Below are 27,466 nucleotides of genomic sequence, written 5' to 3'. Positions count from 1 at the left end.
GGTCAGGGGTCCCTTTACCTTTACCTTACTGTGAGAGCAGGAGTCTGAACTGCATGGGCCTGATCCAGGAGCCTATCCTGTCCTCATCCTCCTCACACAAACACACCTCCCCTCTCTCGTTCTCTCGGGGCTGGGCTAGATGCCCCCTTCCAGGCCGCTGTGATTCTCTTGCACAGAAATAAACTTTTTTTCCTCCTGGCAATGAAACGATGGATCCCAGGCGTCAGTTGCTAGAGAATTTATTTCCACTGTACAAAGCAAGACAGAGAGACAAACGGGAGACGCGGTCCCAAAACAGGGCTGCCCCCCCCACCCTATGGAGATCACTGAGCGATGGGGGGGGGAGCAGTGATAGGGCCTCCCCCCCCAAAAAAACACAACCCGCCATGCACAAACCGCCCCGCCCCCAGCTCAGAAGTTGGGCTTGTGCTTCTTGACTTCGACCATCAGGTGGTGGATGTTGATGAGCTCGGAGCGTACGGGGAGGGCTTTGAGGGGGGGCAGCGCCATGACCTTGTGGAAGCGGTGGTAATACTGGATCAGCTGCGTCAGGGCCCCCTGTGCGGAGAGAGAGGGGGGGTCATGGGGGTGAGATAAGAGACACAGGGGGGGGATGGGGAGAAGGTCACAGGTACCCCCCAGACAACACACAAGGGCACAGCCGAGAGCCCCCCCACCAGCAACAAATAGACACCCCGTGCTACGTGCTGCAGGGGGGTTGGGCTGGATGACCTTTGGGGGTCCCTTGAGATTCTACAAGCAGGAAGCAGCTGGGGTTTTTTGGAGAGGGGTGTTTGAAAGAACCATTTGAAATTGGGTAGGGAGAGAGCCTGGGGGGTTTTAAAGATGATTTTTGGGATCTGCGACTGGGGGACCTCAGTCAAATCCTGCCCTGTTCCCTTGTGGGGGGGGGATTAAGGGGAAAACCTGGATGGTGCAATAATACACACAATAATAATAATAAATTTTAATTATACCCTGCCCTCCGCAGCCTAGACCGGGCTCAGGGCGGCTAACACCCGATATAAAAACAAATGGATTGAAACTTAAAAACAAGATCAAAATACAACATTAAAACACAGCCTCATTTCAACGGAAACTCAAATTGGGGATGGAGACGTCAAGTCACACCAGGCTCTTCCTGAATTTGCTCAGGGTGGGGCTTTCACAAGCCAAGGGGCTACCCCCCCCCACGGCACCCATTAACCCTTCTGTGCCCACGGGGCCCACCTGGATGATGGTGGTGCCGTTCTTGAAGTTGGTGAAGGAGCGCATGACGTCCTGGCTGAGAGACTCCACTGCCGCCTTCCAGGTCCCCGCGAAGCCGCGCACCAGCTGCGTCACCCGGGCTGAGAGGGGAAGGGGCGAGATTTGGGTGGGGGGCATTGAAGAGGGACTTTCCTCCTCCAGGAGGTTTTTTAAGCAGAGGTCAGACGGATGCCAACTCCTGCATTGCACGGGGGAGGCAGGGTTGGGCCAGATGATCCTCAGGGGACCCGTTTCCATCCCTACAGCTCCATAAATCGCTCCGTCAGTAGCAAATGAGACTCTTAGCCTCAGGGCCGTGGGCAGGGTGGATATGATCGAAATCGGGGGTCAGTGAAGTTTTTCAGCAGGGGGCCAGTCCACTGTCCCTCAGACCTTGTGGGGGGCCAGACTATGTATTTTTTGAGGGGTGTGTGTGGAAATGAATGAATTCCTATGCCCCACAAATAACCCAGAGATGCATTTTAAATAAAAGCACACATTCTACTCATTCAAAAACACACTGATTTCTGGAACGTCTGCGGGCTGGATTCATCCGGCCCACAGGCCTTAGTTTGCCTACCCATGAGCTAAATCAAATGAATCACTAAACTTGAAATCTTTTTTTTACAGAAAGACTCATTCTTGCTGGTATAATCTTAATATTTACAACCAGATGAAGGTTTCCTTTTTGGAAGTCATTTTTACAGTCATATAAAAAATTACTGATTTGGTTATACTATTAGAAATACACAGACCGATAATAATGACATCCTTGTGAGGTTTAGTAAGTTAACTGTTTATATACAGGAAATTTTTCTGCTGTACTTTGTTGGAAGGAGAAAACTAATCATTTCCTTAATAACAATTTATTTAATTAAAGCAATAACATAGCATTATTGTTTGTTAACTTACATGGTTAAACTTTTTTTTTTTTTAACCCTTAGGTTGAGTTTTAGCACACATGAAAAACTTAAAACAAATCCTTGTTTCCTTTGGACTATAATGCAACTTAAATAGAAAACTATATTTAGAAATTTTTTTCCTCCGAAAGCATTTTATTTCAAAAATCCAATTTAAATGATGATAAAAAAATGTTTTGAACTTTAAAAAATCCGATTTTTAATTTATTTGTAAATTGTTTTTTATCCACCCTGGCCATAGGTTCAAGTCCCACATTGGGCAAAATATTCCCTGCACTGCAGGGGGTTGGGCTGGATGACCCTCGGGGTCCCAACTCTTGGTTTCCTGCCTCCTTGCTTCTCCGCTCCTGCCAGGCCCCTCACCTTCCTCCCCGCGCAGCCTCTCCATCTGGCCTCGTTCTGCCAGCGCCTCCGCCTCCTTCACGAAGGCAATCATCCCCCCAAAGCCGGGCGCCAGGAGCTCCTCGATGAACTCCTGGAAAGGAGAAAGAGTGGGGGGAGAGAGGGAGAAGGAAGAGACCCCCCCCCCGAGGAGCCGCCCTCCGTTAGCTAGACTCCATCTCCCAGAAGCCCCGGAAAACGAGGGTGTGCAACCCAGGGGAGAGGAAACTGCGGCCTGGCTCCACAGCTGAAGCCAGCAGCACAGGGCCTTCCTGGAGCCTGCCTCAAACTTGTCTCCCACCCCCAGCACCCAGGAGAGGGGGCACAGGTATGGGTGCAACTGCGCCCTCCTTAGGCGCAGCTCCCTCCGCCCACTCCGTTTGCTTACCTGCGTCCGAGCGTTCAGGAGCTGCTGGAATCCCTCCACCTCCTTGCTCTCCTCCACTGCTCGCTCCTGGGAAGGTGGGAAGAGGGGCGTCACGGAGTGGGGTAGGGGGAAAGGGGCCTTTGCTACCCCTGCCCCCTCCCCTCGCAGGCAGAGCCAGGCCTTCCTCTCTCCGCCAGATATATACACACACACACCATATATACACACACACCCCCGTATTTTTCGCTCCATAAGATGCACTTTTTTCTTCCTAAAAGTAAGGGGAAATGTCTGTGTGTCTTATGGGGCGAATGCGTGGTCCCTGGAGCCGAATTGCCCAGGGACAAAAAGCAGATCATGCTTTTTTCTTTTTTCTTTTTTTTTTGAAAAAGGGAAGTAGGTGTTGAAACAAAGCCGCTGATCGTTTGTGGATCGGGGAGCGAGATAAGGGACGCTAGAGATAAATGAGGCTGCCTAGGAGCGGGGAGGCAAAGACAGCAAACTTGCAAAGGGGGGAAACAGGAAGACTAAAGCAATAAGGAGAGAAATTAGAAGAAAAGGAGGAGCAAAAAACTGCTCCAGCTAAGGAAAAGACACTAAGGCAAACAAGAGGGAAGGGAGTGTTGAAAGGAAGCAGCTGATTGGTGGGATCGGGAGAGAGATAAGGGACTGGGAGGGGGGGGGTAAAAGCCCATGGATCCTCAGGATTTTTGCATTGGGTCACCCCAAATTCACCATCAGATCACATAGTATGACCATGGCTACAGCCTGCACCAAAAAAAATCACACACCCACTGTTTCCTGGGACTGCAATGGTGCAAAAATGTGGTTACAAAGCACATGGATCCACATGGATCCACATGGATCACATGTCTGTGGCCAAAGCATGAACCACAAAAATCATACATACACTGTTTCGTTCAGAATATTTTTTTTCTTGTTTTCCTCCTCTAAAAACTAGGTGTGTCTTCTGGACCGAAAAATACAGTGTGTGTGTGTGTGTGTGTGTGTGTGTGTGTGTGTTCAATGACACTGATTGGCATCTGTCTGTCTTGGGAGACCATGGAGGAGAGCACCTTTGTTTAGTTTGTTTGTATAATGCCCAATGCCCATAGATCTCACAACATAAGATCACAATGTAAAAAACACAAAATGCATACCGTATTTTTCGCCCTATAGGACACACTTTTTCCCCTCCAAAAATGAAGGGGAAATGTGTGTGCGTCCTATGGGGCGAATGCAGGCTTCCGCTGAAGCCTGGAGAGCGAGAGGGGTCGGTGTGCACCGACCCCTCTCGCTCTCCAGGCTGCAGGAAGCTATCTGCAAGCCCCCACAAGCTTGGGGGACAGCGGGGAGGCGGAGTGCGCCTTCCCACTGTTCCCCGACCTGGTTTGGAGGCTGGGGGGGGGGGAATAATTTTTTTTCTTTATTCCCCCCCCCAAAAAAAAAACTAGGTGCGCCCTATGGGCCAAAAATACAGTAATTTATCTGTAAGCCACCTTGAATCCCTGTCAGGGGGGAAAAGCGGGGTATAAATAAATAATAATTATAAATATCAACCGAACAATACCCCTTTGGAGATGAGGTCAATTATAAAAAAGGACGTCAGGGCGGTTCATATGTATACATGGCCTACGTATTTTGTGTTCTATGCTGCAAACCGTACCGCGGTCCCTGGATAAAGGGCGGTACGTAAATTTAATAAATCACCGACTAGATGGCCACTGGGGGTCCCTTTCCAGCCCTGGGAGTCTGTGGCTCCATGTTCTCAAGCTCTCTTGGTTTCAACAGCCTAATTCAGGACAGGAGGAAAAGAGGAACCAAGTCTTCTCATCGTCCAGCCGCCGGGAGCAGGAAATGAAACCCTGGCTGCCCGGCTGCCCGTCAACCAGAGACCCACCAGGGCTGGAAGATCTCGGCCTCCGCCCCCCCCCCCCAAGTGCAGGGGGCTCAGGAGCCCAGCTCCCCGGGACCACTCCTTACCATGAGGACGCCCAGCATCATGTCGTAGTTGTTGATGAGAAAGATGAGCTGCTCTTTGCGCGAGGAAAACTCAGCCGCCACCCGCAGGACGAAATTCTCCACCTCCGTCTGGAAGAGGGAGAAAGAGGGAGAGAGAGGGAGAGGGAGAGAAGGGGTGGGTGCTTCAAATGATCCCCCCTCCCAAAAAAGAAGCAACAGCATCACAGGGTGGGACGGGGGTGGGGGCCTGGCCCTCTGAAGACCCCCCATTTGCCAGGGAGCCATAAGCCAGCGTACGCCAACAGGGACACCTATTTACATGCTACTGCCTGAGTTTTAGTTTTTCCTCTTCCCTCCCTGTACCTTTTCCCTTGCATGCTGTTGCTGTTTTTCTTTTCTTTTTTTTTAAGACTGAGAGCCTACGTGTCTCGTTCTGATTGAACCCAAGTCCCTTTCTGGTGCAAATGCTCTAAATACAAGTAATGGTGACTAAATTAGCCTCCACCTTACCTGCAACTGCCCCAGCAGAGTCAGCGTCCGGTCGTGGGGGAATGTCTGATTGATGCTGACAATGGCCGAGGAGAACTCTGCATACCGCCGGGTGATCTGGGGGTGGAGGGAGAGGGTTAGGAGCTGAGCACGCTTGGGGGGTGGGGAACGTGCACCCCAGAGCGGCTCTGTCAGGCTCTTCCCTCAGCTCCCACCCAGAGATGGATGCCTTTTCCAGTTGCATGAAAGGGAGAGAGAGAGGACCAGGGATGCCAACTTGAATAAAATATTGGGGGGGGGGTGTTTTGCAGGTAAGCTCGTGGGGAAGGGGCAATGGCAAGGCCCACCACCTTTGAGGGGGCTGCAAGTTGGCGTCTGAGCTTTCTTTCCCCCTCATCCCCCCGCAGCCCTTTTTCCTTTTGTGTCATGCACTGGAGATGTGAGCCTGAGTTTTGTGTGTTTGTGCAGGGGCTGCCTTCACCACCCCTAAGGAGTTTTGAAGCCACGCTGCAGGAGCCTCTTTTGAGCTGGCCAAAATGCTCTCGACAAACAAAATCAGTACTTTTAAGGAAGATAAAACCAAACCGCCCAGCATCCTCCGGGTTCGCTCTTCCCATGGCCAGGCTCTGAAGAGTCAGGAGGGAAGCTTCAAATGGCATTATTGTTATTGCTATTATTGTTATTAATTATTACATTGGTATACCACCCCCTTCATCTGAAATTCTCAGGGCAGCACGCAGCATAAAAACACAATGTCAGGAATGTGGCCCCCCCCAGAGCGCAGCGGAAGAGTCGGCCTCAGAAATTGAGTGAGCAAGGGGCTGACTCTGCAGATGAGAACTGGCTGTCAGAGTCTGGAAAGGACAGCCCGGCCCCCCTCCTTCCCAAGGAAGACGCTGTTAGCTCTCAAGGAGAGGGAGAGTTGGAAGGTGGCTAGAGTGTTGCCAGGCAGCCAGCAGATAAGCCAGAGTCCAAGACTGTGTCTTCTGGGAGTGGGGAGGAGGCAGACTAGCCCATCAGTCCCAATACTAGGAGGTGGGAGAAGCTCAGAGAGCAACAGAAGGGAAGTGGAAGAAAAGCCGGATTGTGACATTCTTCCTGTTGGGGGAGGGACCATGATTCAGACTAATCAACTGTCGTTAATGAGAGAAGGCAGAAAGCCGTGCTCTGGATGTGGTTTTCTTGCAAATAAACGTACATAAAACTGGCGGAGAGTTGTTACTGCTGATCAGGCTGCTTGCCTGCCAGAGACGCAAAACACATACTAAAAGCAAGCACAAGAACAAACCTAAACCTAAGCTATATCCCTCGTTAAACTGTTCCCGATTCCCTTGGAAGGGATTCGAATGGTGTGGCGCCCCCTCCCCAGACTTACGTAGTGGGGCCGGGTGTCAAGGAAGCCCAGCTTCTGGGGGTCGGTGTTCTGGATGCTCTGAATGTTCAGCTCCAGGATGTGCTCAAAGCGCGGCCACAGCATCTCCAGGAGCGTGTCCCAGTACCTGCATGTCCGGGTGGGGAGCAGGGGAGAGCAGGCGGACAGGATTCCTCGCTTAATATTTATATTTAATGGAGATATCCTGAGATCCAGCACCTATGGGGACCCCCCCCCCAAAGCTGGAGATCAGAAGTGTCCAGCTGGCCAGGGGGAAGATTGCCCTCAACCCGGCAGGAGAGCAAGGCTGGGAGAAAGACTTCCATTGTCAGGCGGGTTCAGGGGGAATCCTGCTCTGCTGGGAGAGCAGTCGAACAGGAGGGGATGGAGAGGAGGTGCTCAGCCGTCTGCCAGGGATCTTTTGAGCTGAGATTCCTGAACTGGATTGGACTAGATGACCCCCCCCCAATAGCTGTCAACCTTCCCTTTTTTTTGCGGGAAATTCCCTTATTCCTGCGCTGCTTCCGCTGCTATCCAAGATTGTTAGATATCCCGTATAGTGTCCCCGGGACAGGTGAGGCTGCTGATCCCTTATTTTCAAATCTGAAAGTTGACAGCTATGACACCCCCCCCCCCTGGGAAGGGGCCCCTTCCCCACTCACTTGTCGATGGCGGGGACGTTTCGCTTGGCCGTGATGGCTTTGAAGCGGAGGACGATATGGATGCTGAGGAAGATGGCGATGCTGTCGTAGCAGTCGCTCACATAAGCGTTCATGTGCTTCTGCCGTCGTTGGAGGGTTTTTTTGGGGGGGGGAGGGAGAGACAAACCCAAAGGGCAAACCCACAATTTAGTCATTTGTTTCAACAAATTTATACGCCGCCTGATGGTCTGTGTGTGTGTGTGTTTTTTTAAAAAACCCACTATAAAGCAGTTCACAAAAAAGATTAATTAACTTCAATTATAAGATTAATTAACTTCAATTATAAGATTAAAGGTAAAGGGTAAAGGGACCCCTGACCGTTAGGTCCAGTTGTGGCCGACTCTGAGGTTGCGGCGCTCATCTCGCTCTATAGGCCGAGGGAGCCGGCATACAGCTTCCGGGTCATGTGGCCAGCATGACTAAGCCGCTTCTGGCGAACCAGAGCACCGCACGGAAATTCCGTTTACCTTCACGCCAGAACAGTACCTACTTATCTACTTGCACTGTGTGCTTTCAAACTGCTAGGTTGGCAGGAGCAGGGACCGAAGAACGGGAGCTCACCCCGTTGCGAGGATTCAAACTGCCAACCTTCTGATCGACAAGTCCTAGGCTCTGTGGTTTAACCCACAGCACCACCCGCGTCCCAATTATAAGATTAATTCACTTCAATTATAAGATTAATTCACTTCAATTATAAGATATCAATCAAATCAGAAGTTAAGAATGGAGTGGAAGTATTTCAAAGATTATATGTCAAAATATTGTTCTAAAAATGACATGCTAACAGGCTTAGAATAAAAAATGTAAGCAGTAACAAAACCAATAAAGAAAGAAGGAAAAATCAGGATTTAACAAAAATAATTTATTATAGAATGCAAGGGGGAAAAGGTAGAAAGAAATATAAAGAAGTCGAATTGCTGTGGGGGAAAGTAGAGGGTGGGGGTGGGTTTTATAATTAAGTGTATAATTATGCAGCTGTTGGAATTTAGATATTATATGTTATGTGAAGGAATCATTGGGAATTTTGGTTATTGTGTATATACGTTAAGTTTCAATAAAGGTATTTGAAAATTAAAAGAAAAAATATTAAACGGTAATATGGTAAAAAAAAAATAGACAACAGTTGAGAAACCAAAACAGGCTGCAATTCACATCCAGTTTCTAAGCATCCGGGTTGCCTAAACCCAAATTTTTATTTTTATCACTAATTTTCTAACAACCCTTAAAATAAACATGAGAAAGTCAAAATAAGAAAGGGATACTCCATTACTAAAAGAATAAGCAAATCTAAAACTGTCGTATCTTGATTGTTGAATGCCTTGCGACTCGAACGTTTTGGCTCCTGAACGCCACAACCCTGGAAGTGAGTGTTCTGGTTTGCGAACGTTCTTTGGAAGGAATGTGAAGGAATCACATTCGTCCAACACGGCTTCCGTGATTGGCTGGAGTTTCCTGCAGCCAATCAGAAACCGTGCTTTGGTTTTCAAATGTTTTAGAAGTCTAACAGACTCCCGGAATAGATTCTGTTCGACTTCTGAGGTACAACTGTATATGGACATTATTATTTTCATTATCCAAGTCCATATATATTTATTTTGAATCAGCTATAGTTTGTTTAAATGGGTTCCACGTGCTGCTATATTCCATGCAAAGTGTATGTATCCTTTATAATAATATTATTATTTATTCTGACCCCCTTCTCTTCCCACACCCCCCCAGTACCCCTTTGAGTTATCAAGTTAGCACAGATGCTTAGAGACTAGATGTGAATTGTAACCTGTTTTGGTTTCTCAGCTGTTGTCTATTTTTTTTTTTTACCATTTTACTATTTCATATTTTTTTTTGGTAAACTGCTTTAAAGTGGTTTTATTAAAAAAAAAAAAACACCACACACAGAAGTTATTGAGTTATCTTGATTTATTAGCTACTTTAAAATGAGGCTGCATTTTAAATTGCATTTTAACCTGTATTTTAAATTGTGTTTTTCCCCCTTTTCCTCCCCCCCTCCCCCTATTATGTTTTTACTGTGATTTTATTGGTGTTAGCCGCCCTGAGCCCGGCTCTGGCCGGGGTATAAATAAAATTTATTTTTATTTATTATTATTTATACCCCGCCCATCTGGCTGGGTTCCCGCAGCCACTCTTTGTGCGGACAAACCCAAATGTTTTCAGCCAGCACCGAATAGCGTGCAGGGACGTCGCCTGCCGTGTATCAAGAGGCAGGGAGTTCCAAAGTCACGCTCCTTTGGATATGCTTCGGGGAGGTGGGGAAAGGGAACGTGAAGGAGGGTGCCCCTTTCCCTCCTCTGTCCCTGGCAGTTCCCCCGCCCCGGCCACCCCTACTCACGAGGAACATGGTGAGCGTCTTCCCCATGACGGCGTTGAAGAGGTCCAGGGCGGGGGTCCCCGTCACCAGGAAGAAGTCGCAGAGGAAGAGGTACTCGCGGCAGCTGTTGTCCAGGAGGGCGAAGTGCTGGCTGCGGAAGAGGGACTCAAAGGGGTACTGGGGGGGGGTCGGGAAGAGAAGGGGGCCCAGGATCAGGACCAGGAGAGCAGCAGGCAGAGCTTCTCTGCACCCCGAGGGGGGAGACGCCTGGCACCCCAATCTATTCCTTCTCCAAGGAGACAGCTAGCTCAGGCCAGCGGCCTCTTCTCGCAAGGGCCAAATGAACCTGGGAATCCAGGTAGACTGGCTCTGGGCGGAAGGCTCCATAAGAACCCAAGGAGACCCCAGCTGCTGGATCAGGCCTGTCCACAACCGATGTCCCCGAATGGGAAGAAGCCCACGAAAAGGGACATTGTAGGGTTGGGGAAAGGCAACACAATCGGAGTCTGTAAAATCCTGCCCAGCTTGGAGGAGAGCGGAGAGAGGAAGCTTTTTATCCCTCTTGCCTAACACTAGAATTGGCGGAATCGGGACTGATTAAAGGACATAACCTGTGGAACTGCCTCCCACTGGAGGGCTTCAGAGCATTTATGTTGTAAACCGCCCTGAGATCTATGGGTAAAGGAAAGTATACAAATTTACTTAATAATAGTGATGATCATGGTAAGCCTCAAAAGCATAGCTGTCAACTTTTCCCTTTTCTTGTGAGGAATCCTATTCGGAATAAAGGAATTTCCCTTAAAAAAAAGGGAAACGTTGACAGCTACGCTCAAAAGTGGTGCAAACAGCTGCTCCAAGAGTCCCTAGTATTTAGATGTTTTTCATAGGGCCCAGTCCCAAAGGGGGAGCCAGAAAGGAGGGGGTTAAAAGAGGGGGACTCACCCGGACGTCGCTCTTCTGGGCAGAGTGGGGGACGATGATGGGGCCCTCCAGCTCGGCCCCCCCAATGACGCTGCCCCGGTTCCCCAGCGTGAAAATGGTGTTGCGGTTCCGGAGGGGCGGCTTTGAGAAAAAGCGTGGCGGCAGCGAGGAGAGTCAAGGGAGAAACGTGCCCAGGGAGGCAGACCCCCACGCAGACCTTGTGGGTACCCCCCCAAAGGAGCACGGGAACGGGGCCTTCTTGGTGGCGGCTCCCCACTAGCGGAAATCTCTCCCTGGGAGGCTCACCTGGTGCCATCACTACATCTCCTCAAGCTGCCCAGAGTGGCTGGGCCAACCTAGTCAGATGGGTGGTGCATATAATTAATTTACTATTATTATTATTATTATTATTATTATTATTATTATTATTATTATTTCATTCCTAGCCAGGTCTTTGGCTGCCAATGGTGGCCTTTGGGAGCAGGTGGGCTGTTTCAAATGCAGTCCCTGCCCAGTTTTAATGTGGCTTTTTCTGAGTTGCAATGGCAAAAAAATTGTGACTGATAAATTTAATAGACGATAATGAGAGTTATGCTCAGGATCCAAGCCCCTCACAAGAGGGAATTGTTGAAGGCAGCTCTTGAAGCTCCCGTTTGGCAGCCAGCCCAACTGGAGGGGGACCCCAGAGGTCATCTATTCCAACCCCGTTATCAGGGGCCAGGCTGGGAAAGGGGCAGGGCTGATCCGGCCTTTCTGCCCCTTCAGTGCGAGTGTCGTCCCCCCCGCAAAAAGGATATCCTTCTTGGCCGTGTCCTCTACCCCCATGAGGTCGTCCTTCTCGGCCACTTCTTCATACTGCGGGCAGGGAGAAAGGGAGAGAGAGAGGAGTTTGAAGGAATGGACGGACGGCTGTCACCCAAAATTAACACAGAATACTTCTGATGATACCAGCATAGATATATTGAGCAATCTTGCCAGCTCAAATATTAATTGCAATTCGATGGGAAGCACCTCGAAATCTTACGCCACTCACTCGGGAATACTGAAACAACGGAGGAAATGATGCGTAATTTGAGATTTCCATGAGGATTAGCACCTCCAAGCACATTTTACGTGATCTGGCATTCCTTTACGGCAGTGTTTCCCAACCTTGGGCCTCTAGCTGTTTTTGGACTACAACTCCCATCATCCCTAGCTAGCAAGACCAGTGGTCAGGGATGATGGGAATTGTAGTTCAAAAACAGCTGGAGGCCCAAGGTTGGGAAACACTGCTTTACGGCATGCACGTTTTCCAGATGAGCCTGGCAAACCTGGAACTAGACTCGATCATCAGGTAACGCTGATATTATCCCTTTTTGTGAACACAACATTTATTCCCACTTTTTAACTTGGACTTTTGTTATTCTAGCCCTTGGGCAACCGTACTTAAAATCATGGAATTGCAGGGTTGGACAGGATCCCCCAGCATAGCTGTCAACGTTTCCCATTTTTTAAGGGAAATTCCCATTTTCCGAACAGGATTCCTCGCAAGAAAAGGGAAAAGCTATGTCCCCAAGGCTCAGCGAGCGCAACCCACATTTCACAGTTTATTTATCTGACATTTGGTTTTCCTGTTTACTACCGCTGCTCTTAACCAAAGGGACACGGGTGGTGCTGTGGGTAAAACCTCAGCGCCTAGGGCTTGCCGATCGCATGGTCAGCGGTTCGAATCCCCGCGGCGGGGTGAGCTCCCATCTTTCGGTCCCAGCTCCTGCCCACCTAGCAGTTTGAAAGCACCCTTAAGTGCAAGTAGATAAATAAGTACCGCTTTATAGCGGGAAGGTAAACGGCGTTTCCGTGTGCGGCGCTGGCTCGCCAGAGCAGCGATGTCACGCTGGCCACGTGACCCAGAAGTGTCTCCGGACAGCGCTGGCTCCCGGCCTCTTGAGCGAGATGAGCGCAAAACCCCAGAGTCGGACACAACTGGCCTTCGGGCAGGAGTACCTTTTCACCGCTGCTCTTAAGACGCGTCACGGAACCTTTACCAAAGCGCTTTTAAAATATTATTTAGCATTCGTTTATGACAAAAACAAGAGCAGGTAGCTCTGTGGGTAGAGCACGAGGCTCTTAATCTCTGGGTTGTGGGTTTGAGCCCCACAAATATTCCCACATGGCAGGGGGGCTGGACTAGATGACCTTGGGGTGCTTTCCTACTCTTCGGTGGTGCGAATCATTCCTACTCTTCGAGTTATCAAAAGGAGACTCACCTGCACTTTCATGAGGCGGCTGGTGTAGGACTTGAAGTAGCTGAGGTAGATTTTGCTCATGGTCTCAACATACTCGTCCCGGACCTCTTTGGCCACTGAGCGCTCGTGGCCCAGCAGGAACTGGTAGAAGAACCTGCAGAGAGAAGTGGGGGGAGAGAGAGAGAGAGAGACTGGGGGACATGGCGAGTGGGGAGACTTCGCTTCCAGACCTGGCCCTGAGTTTCTGGTTTCTCTTCAGATCGTATAAATCTTTCGCCTTTTACATCCAAGACCCTTCTCTGTGTCCCCCCCCCCCCATGAGGTCCAGAGGGGGACTTTTCTGTGGTGGAACCATCATTGCATGTCTCTAGGGGCCAGACGAAAACATTCCCAGGTCTTTGGGCATTGAATAATAACAATAATCTATTATTTATACCCCGTCCATATGGCTGGGCTTCCCCAGCCACTCTGGGCGGCTTCCAACTAAATATTAATCTGGTGGGAGGTTGTTCCACAGGGCGGGAGCCACTACCGAGAAGGCCCTCTGCCTGGTTCCCTGTAACCTCACTTCTCGCAGTGAGGGAACCGCCAGAAGGCCCTTGGAGCTGGACCTCAGTGCCAGGGCAGAACAATGGGGGTGGAGACGCTCCTTCAGGTATACTGGACTGAGGCCGTTTGGGGCTTTAAAGGTCAGCACCAACACTTTGAGCAAGGCAGGGGGGACTACTACTGTGCTGATCTTATTATTATGCTGTGTAAAATAAACAACAACAACAACTGCCCACCCAACAACAGCAGCAGCAGCAGCAGCAGCCCATCCATCTGATTGGGTTGCCGCAGGCACTCTGGGTAGCTTCCAACAAAGATTAAAATACAGTAATACATCAAACATTAAAAACATTAAAACAAAAAAGCATTTTTTATTTATCAGACATTTAAAAATTTCCCTATACAGGGCTGCCTTCAGGTGTTTTCTAAAAGTGACGCTCTGAAAGTTGCACACTGCCCTGGGATCTTTGGAGAAAGGGCGCTGTGCAAATGGAATAAATAAGATAATCAAACAAGTGTTCATAATGCAGGGCGCACAAACACACACAGGCGCCTGATGTTTCCGATCGGGAGCAAGGGCTGCTGGGAGTTGCAGTCCACAGCGGGTGGCCAGAAAACGAAACTAAGCAGGGGATTGTGGGATTGTGCTCTCTTATTGGCCCAGCCAGCAGCAGGGAATGCTGGGAGACTCATGAAGGGGCATTTTCCTACCTGTACTTGAGCAGGGCATTCTGGGGGATCTGGTAGTTGGTCATGGGCTTGCGGAAGGAGTAGATCTTTTGTAGGATGAATTCCCGGATCTTGGCCACCGCCTGGCAGGAGGGGGAGAGAGGGGGGCAGGTCAGGGAAGAGGACTGGGGGGCGGGGGCTCAGCCTTTCTTCCATGGCAATGCAGAGTGAGGAAGGAACAGTTCCCTGTCCAAAAACCCCCTCCCCCAAATCACTCCAGAACTGACAAATCTCTCCACTGGCTGCCAAGTAGTTTCTGGGTCCAATTCATAGGGCGGGTTTTGACCCATAAAGCCCTAAAAAGCTCAGGACTGTGAGGACTGCCTCTCCCCATATGAGGTCAATCACAAAGGGCACGGTAGAAAGTTAATAACTACCGTATTTTTCGCTCCATAAGACGCGCCCTTTTCCTCCTAAAAAGTAAGGAGAAATGTCTGTGTGTCTTATGGAGTGGATGTGTGGTCGATCGCTGGTTCCCTTTCCAGCCCCTTGCCCAGGCCTCCATTGTTGAATGTTCTGCAGATGGAGGCTGTTTGTTTCCCCAGCGACATGTGACTGGCTGATTAGAATATCTGTCTGGAAACTGTAGAAACAGCTCCCTTTCCTTTCCTAAAGAAGCTGCAGAATTGAACAGAACAGAGTTGAATCCATAAAAACAGGATTTTTTTTCCCCCTTTGCAAAGTAAGCTCAACAACTTTGAGCTGATCCTCAAAAAAAGGGGGCTTTTCCCCTTTGCAAAAGAAGCTGCACAACTGTGAGCTGATCCCCCCAAAATGGGGCTTTCCCCTTTTCCTCCTCTAAAAACTAGGTGTGTCTTATGGTCAGGTGCGTCTTATGGGGCAAAAAAATACGGCAATAGCAACAGAGGTTTTAACCGGAGGGAGACATGTGGGCATAGAATGCACATAGAAACAGGAACTTGGCCTCTATGACAACGAAACGATGACTTTGGGAAGGACAAAAGAAACTGCTGCCCTTGTGACAGCACTTCTTTAAAAAAAGACGTTCGTTCAATGTCCCACGTTGGTAAATTTTTGGGAGAGGGTGACAGAAATGATTAACTGGACGGGAAAAATGTTATGTTTGCAGAGGAAAAAATCCTTTTGAATTGTATCCCCATCTAGCTAAGGGACGGCATGGGCGATTGAATTGAATTTTTATTATTACGGTCACAGACCAGTTCCGGCTTACTTACAATATCAGAAAAATCTTAAAACAGAACAGGAATATATTGGACAGCATGAATGGACTTTCCATGCCCTTTTGACGGAACAAATAGACTGGCGTTCATGAACCGGAAGAACAAAAATCCATCCTTCAAGGAATGGACAGAAGAAACCTGCCAGGGGCTGCGTTTGGTGAGACAACTCACCAAGGTGCCAACCCTGAATGGGCGGTTATGTGGGGAGGGGGGAGGGTCTCAGCTGGGGGGGTCCCCTCACTCCTCACCTTGGCTTTCAGCTTCTCCAGGATGTCGGTCACGTCCGTACAGGCCATGGTCTCACGGAAAGCCTGCTCCTTGACAGCGTTGATCTTATTGTTCAGCTCGTGAAGTTGCTCCAGAAAGGCCTGGTCCGTCACGGGCGACTCCAGGATGGTGCTGGGAAGACAACGCAGGGGGAGGGGGGTGTCACACCCTCACCCCTAGGACTTCCCGTCTCCCAACCCACCCACCCCCCAAAAAATTGAAAATAAAATTTAAAAAGAGATTGAAACTCAAGTGGCAGGGAGTTCCAGAGGGCATCGTTGCTGCCACACCGAAAGACTGACTAGCAGCGAATATTGCTTGGATCTGAACTTATGCACTTTTCAGTCTTTGTTTCGGAGGGAGACATTTTCGCCTGACGCTTCTCCCGCCCTCCACCTGCGCCACTGACCTGATCATGATGTTGGGGACCACCAGCTCGTCCACCAGCTGGGAGAGGCGGCCCCGGACGGCCTGGCGGTTGCGCAGCCGGACGTTCATGGCCACCGACTGCTCCTGCAGGGTCTGGATCTCACAGCTGATGCTGCTCAGGTCAGACTGGAAGGAGCTCAGCATGGCCTCCATGCGCTGCAACATGTGGGGAGGAAGGAAAGGCGGGGTCATGCTTAGGGAGAAATGGCTATTCCGCCTGGCTTTCCATTTGAACTTAGCCTGATCTTTTCTTCCCCTTCCTTCCCTCCCCCTCCCCTTTTTATGAAGATTCCCCGCACTGGGATCCCACAGCTCATTCTCCCCTGGTCTCCTCGCCGGCCCAAATAGGACTAATTCAGCCAGCTAGCCCTAATGTTTATTGGATGGATTTTCCACCTATTTTATGCTGTTTTTTGTAGCACCAATTAAGTGTTATTATTACTATGATTACTATGATTACAGAGAGGGGCCCTCCTCACCTCCAGGACAGCGTCGCAGGCCGTGATCTGCGTGTGGAGCGACGCAATGTTCTTGCTCTCCTTGATGTCTGGATGAGGCCACTAAGGAGAAATGCCTGCTGGGAGGAGACAGCCGACGAAAGCTCCCCCTCCAAACATTTGGGTACACGCCCAAAACTCCACAGACCCCACAGACCCCACCCCCCGTGCAGAAAGCCAGGCCAAGCCAGCTCTTTTCCTGGGCTCTGGTGAGCCTTTTCCACCTTGCATGGGTTCAGCTAGAGGACCTCTGGGTGCCCCGTTCAACCCTTCTGCTTCTGAGGATACAGTCCTTGATGGAGGCGTTCTCGATGTGCTGCAGCTCCAGCTCCACTTGCTTGGAGTAGTGCCTCAGGTCCACCCCCTGCGGGACAGAATAGGGAGGGGTCACCACCCGGGGGGGCGCTCTCCCTTCCCCACCTCCCAGCCCCGGCAGACCTCCCCCCTCTCACCGTCTTCAGCGCCTCCTGCACCAGAGCATCTTCTAAGTTGGCCTGGATGTGAACTGGGGGGGGGAGAGAAAGAACAAGGTCAAGACCGGGGGGGGGGGACACGGTTGCACTGCCTCCCCCCCAAAAAAAAAATCTATGGGGGCGTGACAGAGCAATCGTGCCAAGACAGAAAGGTTTTCCCACTGGTCATAACTCAGAGCAGGGCATGAGCAGGAGGGAAACCCACCCCCCTTGTTTTCAAGGCAGGTAGCCCCCCCCCCAAACCCTGCTGCCCCAAAAATGCTGCTTTATATTTTAAAGGGGAAAAAAATCTCAACACTGTTTACAACCCGTTAAAACATCAAATGAAACCACCCAGAATAAATTCAGGCTCCAAGGGAAACATTTCAGATCCTTCTCAAAGAGACATTTGCCTTTCCCCGTATTTATTGACCTGCTTAATTCCCACAGCGGAAGGACTCTAGGAAGCCAGTGGGGTGTAGTGGTTAGAGCAGGGGTCAGAGAAGTTTTTCAGCAGGGGGCCGGTCCACTGTCCCTCAGACCTTGTGGGGGGCCAGACTATATTTTGAAGGGGGGGGAATGAACAAATTCCTATGCCCCACAAATAACCCAGGGATGCATTTTAAATAAAAGGACACATTCTACTCATGTAAAAACATGCTGATAGAAGGTGATTGTGCCTGATCCAGCCCCCAGGCCTTAGTTTGTCTACCCACGGTTTAGAGTGTCAGTTTAGGATCTGGGAAATCAGGGTTCAAATCCCCGCTCAACATGATGAAGCTCACAGGGTGAGCTGGGAGCCAGTCGTGCAGTCTCTTCACCTACCTCACAGGAGGAGGGGAGTGAACCATGTAAGGCAAAGAATGTAAAGGAGCCCTGGACGGTTAAGTCAAAGGAGACTATGGGGTTGTGGCACTCATCTCGCTTTCAGGCTGAGGGAGCCGGCGTTTGTCCACAGACAGCTTTCCAGAATGTGTCCAGAATGACTAAACCGCTTCTGGCGCAACGGGACACCATGACGGAAACCAGAGTGCATAGAAACATGGTTTACTTTCCCGCTGGAGCGGTACCTATTTATCTACTTGCACTGGTGTGCTTTCCAACTGCTAGGTGGGCAGGAGCAGGGACCGAGCAACAGAAGCTCACCCCGTCACGGGGATTCAGACTGCCAACCTTCTGATCAGCAAGCCCAAGGGGATAAGTAGTTTAGAGCACAGCGCCACCATGTACTCCTTGGAGAAAAAGGTGGATCTGAAATGCAGTAAATCAGCTCTTCTTCGATACTAAACTCTTTATTGTCATTGTCCCATACAGAACAACGAAATTGAAAAACCTACATAAGACATTCAAAAACCAACAAGCCTGCTATCCCAGCCTGGTTAACTCCCTAAAAACTCTGAAACCCATAATTAAATACAGTATACTCCCACAGAGACTACCTTACACTGCGTTTAAAACCAAAATCGCATTTGGGTAGAAACTGTTTCTCAGGCGGCTAGTCCTGGTCTTTATAACCCTGGACCTTTTTCCAGAAGGCAGAAGCTGAAAGAGATCATTTCCGGGGTGTGCACTATCCTGCGCTATCTCAGCAGCTTTCTTATGGCACCTGGAAGCATAGATTTGATCCAAATCTGCTGACCTGCTCAAGGAAGGGCTCAGGCAGGTGGAGATGTCAGTCGCCAACCAGGAAGCCAGAGATCGTGATTGGACCCGCCCCAGTCACAAAACTCTGATTTTGAACCCTGCTTCCTCTCCAGGAGGAGGTGGAACAGTTTCCTGGCCCTCCCTTGAACAAAGGTCAGTCTGGATGACCCTTTGGGGCCCTTCCCAAAGCAAGTAGCTCTGAAGGAGAGGGAAGGAAGAGAACTTACTGTCCACTTCATCCAGGATGAACTCATCCGAGGTCAGGTCCAACTCACCCAGGTTCAGCTGCAAGGCCTCCTCGCTCGGACCCTAAAGGGCAGAGGAAGGAAGGTTAGGGACGCAAGAAAAGAGCCCATCGAGTCCAGACTTCTGTTCTCACAGTGGCCAACCAGGTGCCCATGATAACAATAATGATAAATTTTATTTATACCCCACCCTCCCCAGCCAAGACCAGGCTCAAGGCAGCTAACAACCAATATAAAAACAAATTGATTGAAATACAACTTAAAAACAAGATTAAAATTGTTACGGCTAAAATCTGGGTGCGGGGCTACACTGCCACCCAGCTCGTCAGACTAAGTGTCCGCAGGTCCCTGCGGAAGAAAATGAGCTCAGCCGGACAGGAGCAAAATGCGGAGATCCAAGGTTTATTGCGCAACAGGTTCAAGACCAGATTGAACAGCGAGAAAGGGGTGACATGAACTTTTGAAACTCCCTCCATGTCCCAGAATACAGTGCAAAATACATCCCAGTTACATCATGAATACATTAAGGAAAGGTTGGGTTACACAGATTACATCATGAATACATTAAGGAGAGGTTGGGTTACATCGGATTAACATAAAGAGGAGGGAGGGGGGAATATGCAGAGCTGGAGATATGCGCAGATAAGCGCTTCCTGAGTGTATGCATAGTCTGTCACCTGGCATTGCCCAGAGGAAGGTTTGGCAGAGTGATTTTGACAGGATTAGGGTCTTGACACCTTACTTGAGGGATTATGGATATGGATTTTATAGATTTTAGTTCCCTTTGACATTGACAATTGGGAATAAATGGATATATTGTAGTGAAGAAGGTGAAGAAGACATGCCCCCCACTTCCGTAACAAAATACAACATTAAAGCATTAAAATGTAACCTCATATCAATGGAAACTCAAATCAAACACTTTTGGGGGGATGAAAACATCAGGTCTTCACCAAGACTAACTATCCAGGCTGGTCCTACGTGGGCCAGAAAAAAGCCAGGGAAGTCCCCAAATAGGAGTTCCATCACAGGAGGAGAAAGGAAAAAGGGGAAGGGGATCAAGTTGATTCCAAGCCAAAGGCCAGGCGGAACAACTCTGTCTTACAGGCCCTGCGGAAAGAAATCAGATCCTGCAGGGCCCTGGTCTCATGAGACAGAGCGTTCCAACAAGCCGGGGCCAGTGTTGAGAAGGCCCGGGCTCTGGTTGGGGCTAATCTGACTTCCTTAGGGACCTCTAGGGTGTTGCTATTTATGGACCTTAAGGTTCTCCGTGGGGCAGACCAGGAAGCAGGATCTGAGCACAAGAGCCAGGATCTGAGCACAAGAGCCACTTTCCCCTCCAGGAACTGGCTACTGTTTTCTGCAAGAAGCTCAGAGGGGAGACACAAATGGTCCCACTCCGCACAATTTTAACCCCCAAGTCAAACTGAGAGGAAGCCATTAACTGGCAGACACACAGTCAGGGTCTGAGCCAAAACTTTGCTGCCCTTTTGAGTCTGGTGCTGTAACTCAACACGGGCAAGGGCTGCTTCTGCCAAAGGCCAGGTGAGCTGGTGGGGAGTCCAGAGCAACCGAATCAAAGACCCGGGTTCAAATCCCTTAACAGCCATGAGGCTCACTGCGCGACCTTGGGCAAGTTTCTACACCGCGGGGCTGTCCAGAGGAAAAAACGGTGTTCGTGTGTCAGGGCAGGGATCACAAGCTCACTGAAGGCAGAATATAAGTGCAATGAACAGAATATAAGCAATGTTTGTTTATTTTATGAAAGTTATATACCGCTTGATTGTAGGGGAAAACCTCCAAGTGGTTTAGAAAGAAAGACAAAAACAGTAAAGTCATTACTTTAAAAATTGCAACTGTGACTTTAAAACAAATGGAAAGTTAAAAGCAGAATAAACTAGAAACGCATACAGATTTTCTGAACACCTGGACAGGCTTGTTTAAACAAAGGCGACTTCAATTGGTGCCGGAAAAAACGCAGAGAAGGGGCCTGCCTGGTGTCAAGAGGCAGGGAGTTCCAAAGTGCAAAGGTTCTGCTTTCAAGAGGCAGATCAGAGGCACCTGAACGCAGCCCAGAAGAGGGAAGTTTGCAATGTCTGATGGTTCATTATGTTTCTGTATATGCTGGAAGCTCAGCCGGATGGGCAGGGTGCAAATAATATAAAATAGAATTATTATTACTATTATTATTATTATTATTATTATTACTATTATTATTCAGCCCGCCTTCCCCGTTATGGCTTGTCCAGCTGCGTTTCTGCCCTGCTTTCCCTCTTTGCAGCCCAAAGGGGCTCCGTCTGCTTAAAAGCGACAGGCAGGAGCCCAACAGGTGCAGAGGGGGAAGCCCCACCGCGCATGCGCACCGGCCAAAGACGTGAGACTGCGGGGGGGCGGGGTCAAAGGTCGCCAGAACATTCCCCACCCCCAGCCCAAATATTATTTTCGCGACTGAAGAGAAAAAGATAAAGAGGGGGAACGAGAGGAGGGTGTCCTTTATTTATGAGACACCGGAAGTCGGGGGCTCAGAGACCGGAAACGGGGGCAGGTCCGTGACCCTCACCGATCCGTCCCCCGCCTCTTCCTCGTCCATGTCTCCCGCCCGGAGCTGCGGCTGCTCCTGCTTCTGCTGCCGCCTCCGCCGCTGTTCTCCGGGCCCCGCTTCGCCCGGGGCCGCCGCCTTCCTCATCCGGGGCTTCCAGGGGAGCGGCTTCCGGTTTGTCGGCACGAAGAACCACAAGTCCCAGAATGCCCAGCGGCCGCTTTGCGGAAGTGGCCCGATAGGAGACCTCTTCGTCGGCTGCTGAGGCGGCGGAAGCTTCGAAGGGGTTGGGGGGCTCGAGCACCTCGCTTCCTCCTCCCCCTCCCCATGATACCCCCCAAAGGACGCCTTGTTTCCTCCGGCGAGGAGATATGCTCTCACGGAACCTTCCGCTCCACCTCCTTGTTTCCTACTCGGGCATTGCAAGGCGGAGCACAGCCAACTGGAGGAACTCCTCCCTGGACCATAGATATAGAAAACGTGTTAACACGTAATTGCATTCCCCAGCAGAAATGGGGCGGCACCCCATTTTACCCGCTTCACCCCTGACACATTTGTAAATGAGTGGGGTTATACAAGCGGGACGACCCGGTCCACGTCGCTGAGCAAAGGGCTTCCCTATGACAGCTCTACATTTCTATCTCTATGGTTCCGGAAGTGGGTCTGTCCTTAGGCCCCCACCTTCGCCGGAAGTTGTTTTCGCTTCGGTGGGAGGGTCTTATATGCAGGCCGTGGCGCCGGCTCTACTTCCTTTTCCGGCTACAGCAGGAGAGAGAGACAGGCGCTGCAGCCATGGTGGGTCCGAGGGGGGAAGCGGGAATCCGCCGCCATCTGCCGCGGGGGGAGCGCCGGGAGCGGGACTGTGGTGTTCCCCGAGGAGGGTGCCGCATGGGCTCTGCTTTCGGGGAGCTATTAGGGGCGCGGGGGGGCTCTTCCCGGTGGGCGAAGGAGGGAATTCCCCAGATTCTCTCCCAAGCGGGCGAAGCGCTGCACCTGGTGAACTCCTGCCTGCGTGGCCGCAGCTGGGAGCTCCGGTGAAGCTGCTCATAACTGCCGCGAGCCTCACCCCGAGCCTGCTAGGTAGGCCAGTCGTGTGATCACCCCCCTCCAATTGGGAAATGGGGGCGAATGGGCCGCTGAGCCTGAGAGTGGGCCTGGCCGAGTTCTTTTGGGGGGGGGCAGCCTCCTTGACCTTGGCAGGCAGTGCCCCTCGAGGAGCCTCAATCGCACAGTTCACTTCAGCTCCCTTCGCTAATAATAATAATAATAATAATAATAATAATAATAATAATCTATACCCCAGCCAGAGCCGGGCTCAGGGCAGCTAACACCAATAAAATCACAGTAAAAACATAATAGGGGGGACCAATTTAAAATACAGGTTAAAGCGCAATTTAAAATGCAGCCTCATTTTAAAATAGCCGATAAATCAAGACCATAAGGGGAGGGAAACAGAAGGGTCAGACCAAGTCTGTGGGCAAACGGGCTTGGCAGGTTCCTAGTCCTCAAGTCGCTCCAGATACTTTTGGCGACAGCCCTGCAAGGGAGGCGGGATCCTCCGTGCTTCGTCTTGACTTTGCAGAGAGGGAGATGGGGGGCATTTGTGGGCAGGGGCTTCATCTGGGGTCAAGCCCTCGTGGGGCTCTGGGGCTTACTGGTTGCAAGCTCATACTCTAATAATAACAACAGTAATGATACTTTTATTGTTTATACCCTGCCCATCTGGTTGGGTGGCTCCAGCAACTGTCAGGCTAGCCTTGCTCACAGGTGGTGGTGAGGCTGAAATAGCTGCTATTATCATTACAGTAAATTTATATACCACCCTAGACCCACAGGGTTCAGGGTGGTTCAAAGAAGTATGTTTTGTCTCTGCAGTCAGAGGCAGCAATGTTGTTTCTGGGAACTGCAGAAGAATTTACTATTATTATTACTATTACGTACTTCTAGGTTTCCCTTTCGGTCCGCTGGGAGAAGTGGGATTCTGGATTCTGAGGCTGGAAATGGGCAGCTTGTGGCTCATCTCAGCCTCAGTTTCTCCATCTGTGAAATGGAGGCCTGAAATCATTTACACCTGCAAACATCTATTTCCCTGACTTCACTTTCTACACACACTCAGGGCACAGGAAGCCTGGTTTCAAGTCATTCTTAGGGGTCTGGGCCCCCATCTCTGAGCCCTCCAAGCTTCCAGTGGCAGTGGAATGGGGAGACTTGTTTCTTTTGCAGTGGATGGGGAGACTTGTTTCTTTTGCAGAGCTGCCAGGATTTGCTGCCCTTTCCAGAGCCTCAATAAATCTTTGCTTCTCTCCTCCCCAAGTCGCTCGTCATCCCCGAGAAGTTCCAGCACATCCTGCGAGTTCTCAACACCAACATCGACGGGCGGCGGAAGATCGCCTTTGCCATCACCGCCATCAAGGTCCGTTTCCTTCAGTTAATCATGGAATTATAGAGTGGGAAGGGACCCCATTTAGTCATCTAGTCCAGCCCGCCCCCTGGAATGCCACTCTCACAGCGGTTGTGATGTTTGAGGTGGCGGCGGCCATTGGGGGACCTGCAGCGGTCAGTAAATGACATGGTGTCCCTTCGCCTTTACTTAACCCCTGTGTAGGAACCAAGTCGCATTCTCGGGGGGAAACAGGCCTCTGTGACCGGGGCTGGGTTTGTGATTCGGCAAAAGCAGAGGGCCTCCTTTCTCCCTCTTATCAAACTAGCTCAAGGCCGAGCTTTTCCTGCACAAACGTACTCTTTGCTTCTGCAAAAAAAAATTATTTGCGCAGTCATTCCTAGCACGGTCTTGAGTAAGCAGATTCGGTTAGCTACTTCCGTGCTCTCTGTCGCATCCCTTCATGTGGCCTTTTCTCTGAGTGCCACTTTGGTCCTGCTCCCCTGATCCTCCCCTCTCCTTGCTTGCAGGGGGTGGGCAGGCGTTACGCTCACGTGGTGCTGAGGAAGGCGGACATCGACCTGACCAAGAGGGCTGGAGAGCTCACCGAAGATGAGGTGAGTGTGTGTGTGTCCTATCTTCAGTGGGTCTTGGGTGTCCTTGCAGAAAGCCTAGAGGGTGAGCTGTGCATGTGGGCGGGTGGGGGCACCCTCTGCTGCACACCTTGTTCAGCTGGTTGTCCCGACTGGCATGGCTTCTGCGGTGGTTCAGGTGCAACAGGTGGCCACTGAAGAGGATGCTGGGCTAAATCCAACAGCCTCCTCTAATGCTCCCCTGCTTTCCTGAATGACTCCATCTGGGGAAACTCAGCTAGATGGGCGGAGTATAAATGAATTATTATTATTGTTATTAAACTTTTCATTGTTGTTGGGATAGCTCTTGGTGTCTTCTCTCTCTTTTTTGGTACTCCTGTTTCCCGAACCTGAAATAGAAAACAGGATTTTAAATATATATGTACCTTGATCTTTGTTTTACTTAACACAATATGATTATTATTGTTTACTTGGGTTTTTGTCTGTTGTAGTTATTATACAATCGATCTGATGTTTAGGATTGATTCAGACGCAACACAGAACGTATCTGTGACGCTCTTTGCGCTCTCCCTCGCAGGTGGAGCGTGTCATCACCATAATGCAGAACCCTCGCCAGTACAAGATCCCTGACTGGTTCCTGAACAGGCAGAAGGACGTCAAGGACGGGAAGTACAGCCAGGTGAGAGCCAGGAGGACGGCAAGAAGTGAAACGCCTGCCTCCTCTGAGGAGCAGCTGGTGGGCCGTCAATTTGAAACCTTGCCAAAGAGAATTCCCGGGATGGTGGTGACGGTTGGACTTGAAAAGCTGAGAGGGGAGGAGAGCCTGATCAGACAAAGAGTTTGACCCACAAACGTTGATAGCTTTGGCTACCAGAAGACTGGACAGATATGTAGTGAAGGCCGTTTCCGCACTTCCTCCCTGCTCAGAGGCAATGATACTGCATACTATCTGCTAGGAATCTCAGGAGCTACCCTTCAGCTTGGATCCTGCTTGCGAGATTCCCTTAACAGGGATCTGGTTAGTTGCTGAGAGTCCAGAAGGGTCCCTTCTGGCCTGGTTCAACCTCAGGGCTCTTCCTAGGTCCTTATGGTTTGTAAAATCTGCAAAAGGGACTCAAGAAGCAGGCGTGAAATTGTCTCACTTGAGTTCAGTGGGGGGCTAGGACCAGGCGCGGTTGCCCAGACCTCTTCCATGCGAGCCCCAAAGGCCATGCTAGGTGGACATCTGCCTCCAGGGCTGGCGGCTGTGTATCCTCTGCCCCATGGATGCAGGGGCTCTTTTCTGGGAAGGGAACTGCCCCATGGCCAACCCTTTTCTTCTGCCCCAACAGGTCTTGGCCAACGGGCTGGACAACAAGCTCCGAGAGGACCTGGAGCGGCTGAAGAAGATCCGGGCTCATCGGGGCCTGCGCCACTTCTGGGGGTGAGTAGCCGAGAGGGAGGGGGCTAAGAAAAGGGTGTCTGCGGGTTCAAACAGCAGCAAGCAGGTGTTGGGGGGCAGCGGGGCGACACTGAGAGGATAAGAAGTCTTGCTGGGTGGCAAATCCCTGGCAGTTGATATCTGGCAGGCCCCTCACTGTACCCATTACTAGGTTGAGAAATTGGGTCATGAGGGCTGAGCCGGGGGGGGGGGGCGGGAGTGGGGCATGCCTGTCATCTCCTCCCCCCCACCTTGCTGATACGCCACACTTTTGTTCTCTCCCCTCCCCAGCCTGCGTGTCCGTGGCCAGCACACCAAGACCACCGGCCGTCGTGGCAGAACCGTGGGCGTCTCAAAGAAGAAGTAAATCTTTTCCTGTGCAGATAATAAAAAAGGGTTTTCTCAATGCTCTTGTCTCCTCCTTTGTCTCTGGTGGGTGGGGGGCTTGGACAGTGGGTTTCCCATCTCTGCACATTTCCTGGCAAAGGAGGGAGGGGGGTCTTGGCCAGCCCGGGGGGCTCAGAGGGCCACAGCATCAATGCTCGGGGGCAACGGCAGAATGTACATGGGCAGGGAATCTCTCTTTGAGGGGGGGGAGATGTTCCAGTAAATAAAATAATTAAAAAACACCTGATTAAAAGCTGCACTGCCAGGGACTGAGAGAATCCCTTACAAGGAAAGTCTAAATAGCTTGGGGAATTTTTAGCCAGGAGACGGAAGGATAAAGGTTTATAAGGTCATGTGCACCCCATTTAAAGCACTTGTCTGTGCCCAAGGAATCCTGGGAACTGGTTTACCCCTTCCCAGTGTTGCAGTTCCCAGCACCTCAACAAACTATAGTTCCCAAGGTTCTTTGGAGAGAGGCTGTGTGCTCCAAAATGCATGGGGTGGGTCTGACTCCCAGCTGAAGGCAAGTTTGGCGCTTGCTTCTTTCCCCCCTCTAGGAAAACAGGGTCAAGAATAGAAACTAAAATGGTTTGCCCTTTAGCTGGCGCTGCAGGTTAAACCACAGAGCCTAGGATTTGCCGATCAGAAGGTTCATATCCGCGCGACGGGGTGAGCGCCCGTTACTCGGTCCCTGCTCCTGCCAACCTGGCAGTTCGAAAGCACGTCCAAGTGCAAGTAGATAAATAGGGGAAGGTAAACAGCGTTTCCATGCGCTGCTCTGGTTCGCCAGAAGCGGCTTAGTCATGCTGGCCACATGACCCGGAAGCTGTATGCCGGCTCCCTTGGCCAGTAAAGCGAGATGAGCGGTGCAACCCCAGAGTCAGCCATGACTGGACCTAATGGTCAGAGGTCCCTTTACCTTTTACACCAGTATATATAATTTTTATTAAATTTTCTAAACGACATTTAAACAACCTTAAATCAATGTCCTCCCTTCTCTTTCGGTGGTTTATTTTACATACCATATATCCCTGCGTATTTTACATGAACTAAACCATTCAGTATTCCATTATTTCATCCATCAAAACTTATTTACACTGTTGAATTTATCTTAATGCTACCAGCGTTTTTAAATGAACACAGTTTTTTACCCATTGTCAGGTGGCAGTGGTGGCTGCTTGTGAGTAACCAGGCAGGACTCTGACCTGTCTTTTACAGGTT

The 27,466-nt window shown here is 50.4% G+C and overlaps 2 protein-coding genes across 2 annotated transcripts; one reads left to right on the top strand and one right to left on the bottom strand.

The window, feature by feature from the left end:
- Positions 1-342: 342 nt before the first annotated feature.
- VPS52 (VPS52 subunit of GARP complex) lies at positions 343-21,667 on the bottom strand. The gene is made up of 20 exons (XM_081849175.1): positions 21,487-21,667; positions 18,909-18,990; positions 17,038-17,090; positions 16,874-16,949; positions 16,568-16,635; positions 16,069-16,244; positions 15,641-15,791; positions 14,173-14,273; positions 12,934-13,066; positions 11,485-11,542; positions 10,709-10,842; positions 9,788-9,943; positions 7,402-7,520; positions 6,743-6,866; positions 5,389-5,484; positions 4,900-5,007; positions 2,938-3,003; positions 2,532-2,643; positions 1,231-1,349; positions 343-558 (listed from the first exon to the last, which is right to left on the bottom strand). The coding sequence occupies exons 1-20, from the start codon at positions 21,610-21,612 to the stop codon at positions 412-414; spliced, it is 2,205 nt and encodes a 734-aa protein (XP_081705301.1). The 5' UTR covers positions 21,613-21,667; the 3' UTR covers positions 343-411.
- Positions 21,668-22,095: 428 nt separating this feature from the next.
- Positions 22,096-26,264, top strand: RPS18 (ribosomal protein S18). The gene is made up of 6 exons (XM_081849354.1): positions 22,096-22,260; positions 23,780-23,878; positions 24,376-24,462; positions 25,016-25,117; positions 25,770-25,861; positions 26,150-26,264. Exons 1-6 carry the CDS (start codon positions 22,111-22,113, stop codon positions 26,223-26,225), a joined length of 606 nt encoding a protein of 201 aa, XP_081705480.1. The 5' UTR covers positions 22,096-22,110; the 3' UTR covers positions 26,226-26,264.
- Positions 26,265-27,466: the final 1,202 nt, after the last annotated feature.

Source organism: Podarcis erhardii, assembly GCF_964252035.2.
Source record: "Podarcis erhardii genome assembly, chromosome: 2".
NCBI classification, from domain to species: Eukaryota; Metazoa; Chordata; class Lepidosauria; order Squamata; family Lacertidae; genus Podarcis; species Podarcis erhardii.
This window is presented reverse-complemented; position numbering and strand designations above follow the sequence as displayed.

What these genes read in the sequence shown, in the direction of transcription:
- VPS52 (XM_081849175.1), bottom strand. Translation starts at nt 21,612, where the DNA reads ATGAGGAAGGCGGCGGCCCCGGGCGAAGCGGGGCCCGGAGAACAGCGG. An exon ending in TGGAGAAGCTGAAAGCCAAG is followed by an intron (nt 14,274 to 15,640) that starts GTGAGGAGTGAG and finishes CCCTCCTGCCAG; the next exon opens with GCGGTGGCCAAGATCCGGGA. An exon ending in AGACGCTCACCATGTTCCTC is followed by an intron (nt 7,521 to 9,787) that starts GTGAGTAGGGGT and finishes CAACGACGGCAG; the next exon opens with AAGCACATGAACGCTTATGT.
- RPS18 (XM_081849354.1), top strand. Translation starts at nt 22,111, where the DNA reads ATGGTTCCGGAAGTGGGTCTGTCCTTAGGCCCCCACCTTCGCCGGAAG. An exon ending in AGACAGGCGCTGCAGCCATG is followed by an intron (nt 22,261 to 23,779) that starts GTGGGTCCGAGG and finishes CTCCTCCCCAAG; the next exon opens with TCGCTCGTCATCCCCGAGAA. An exon ending in TTGCCATCACCGCCATCAAG is followed by an intron (nt 23,879 to 24,375) that starts GTCCGTTTCCTT and finishes CCTTGCTTGCAG; the next exon opens with GGGGTGGGCAGGCGTTACGC.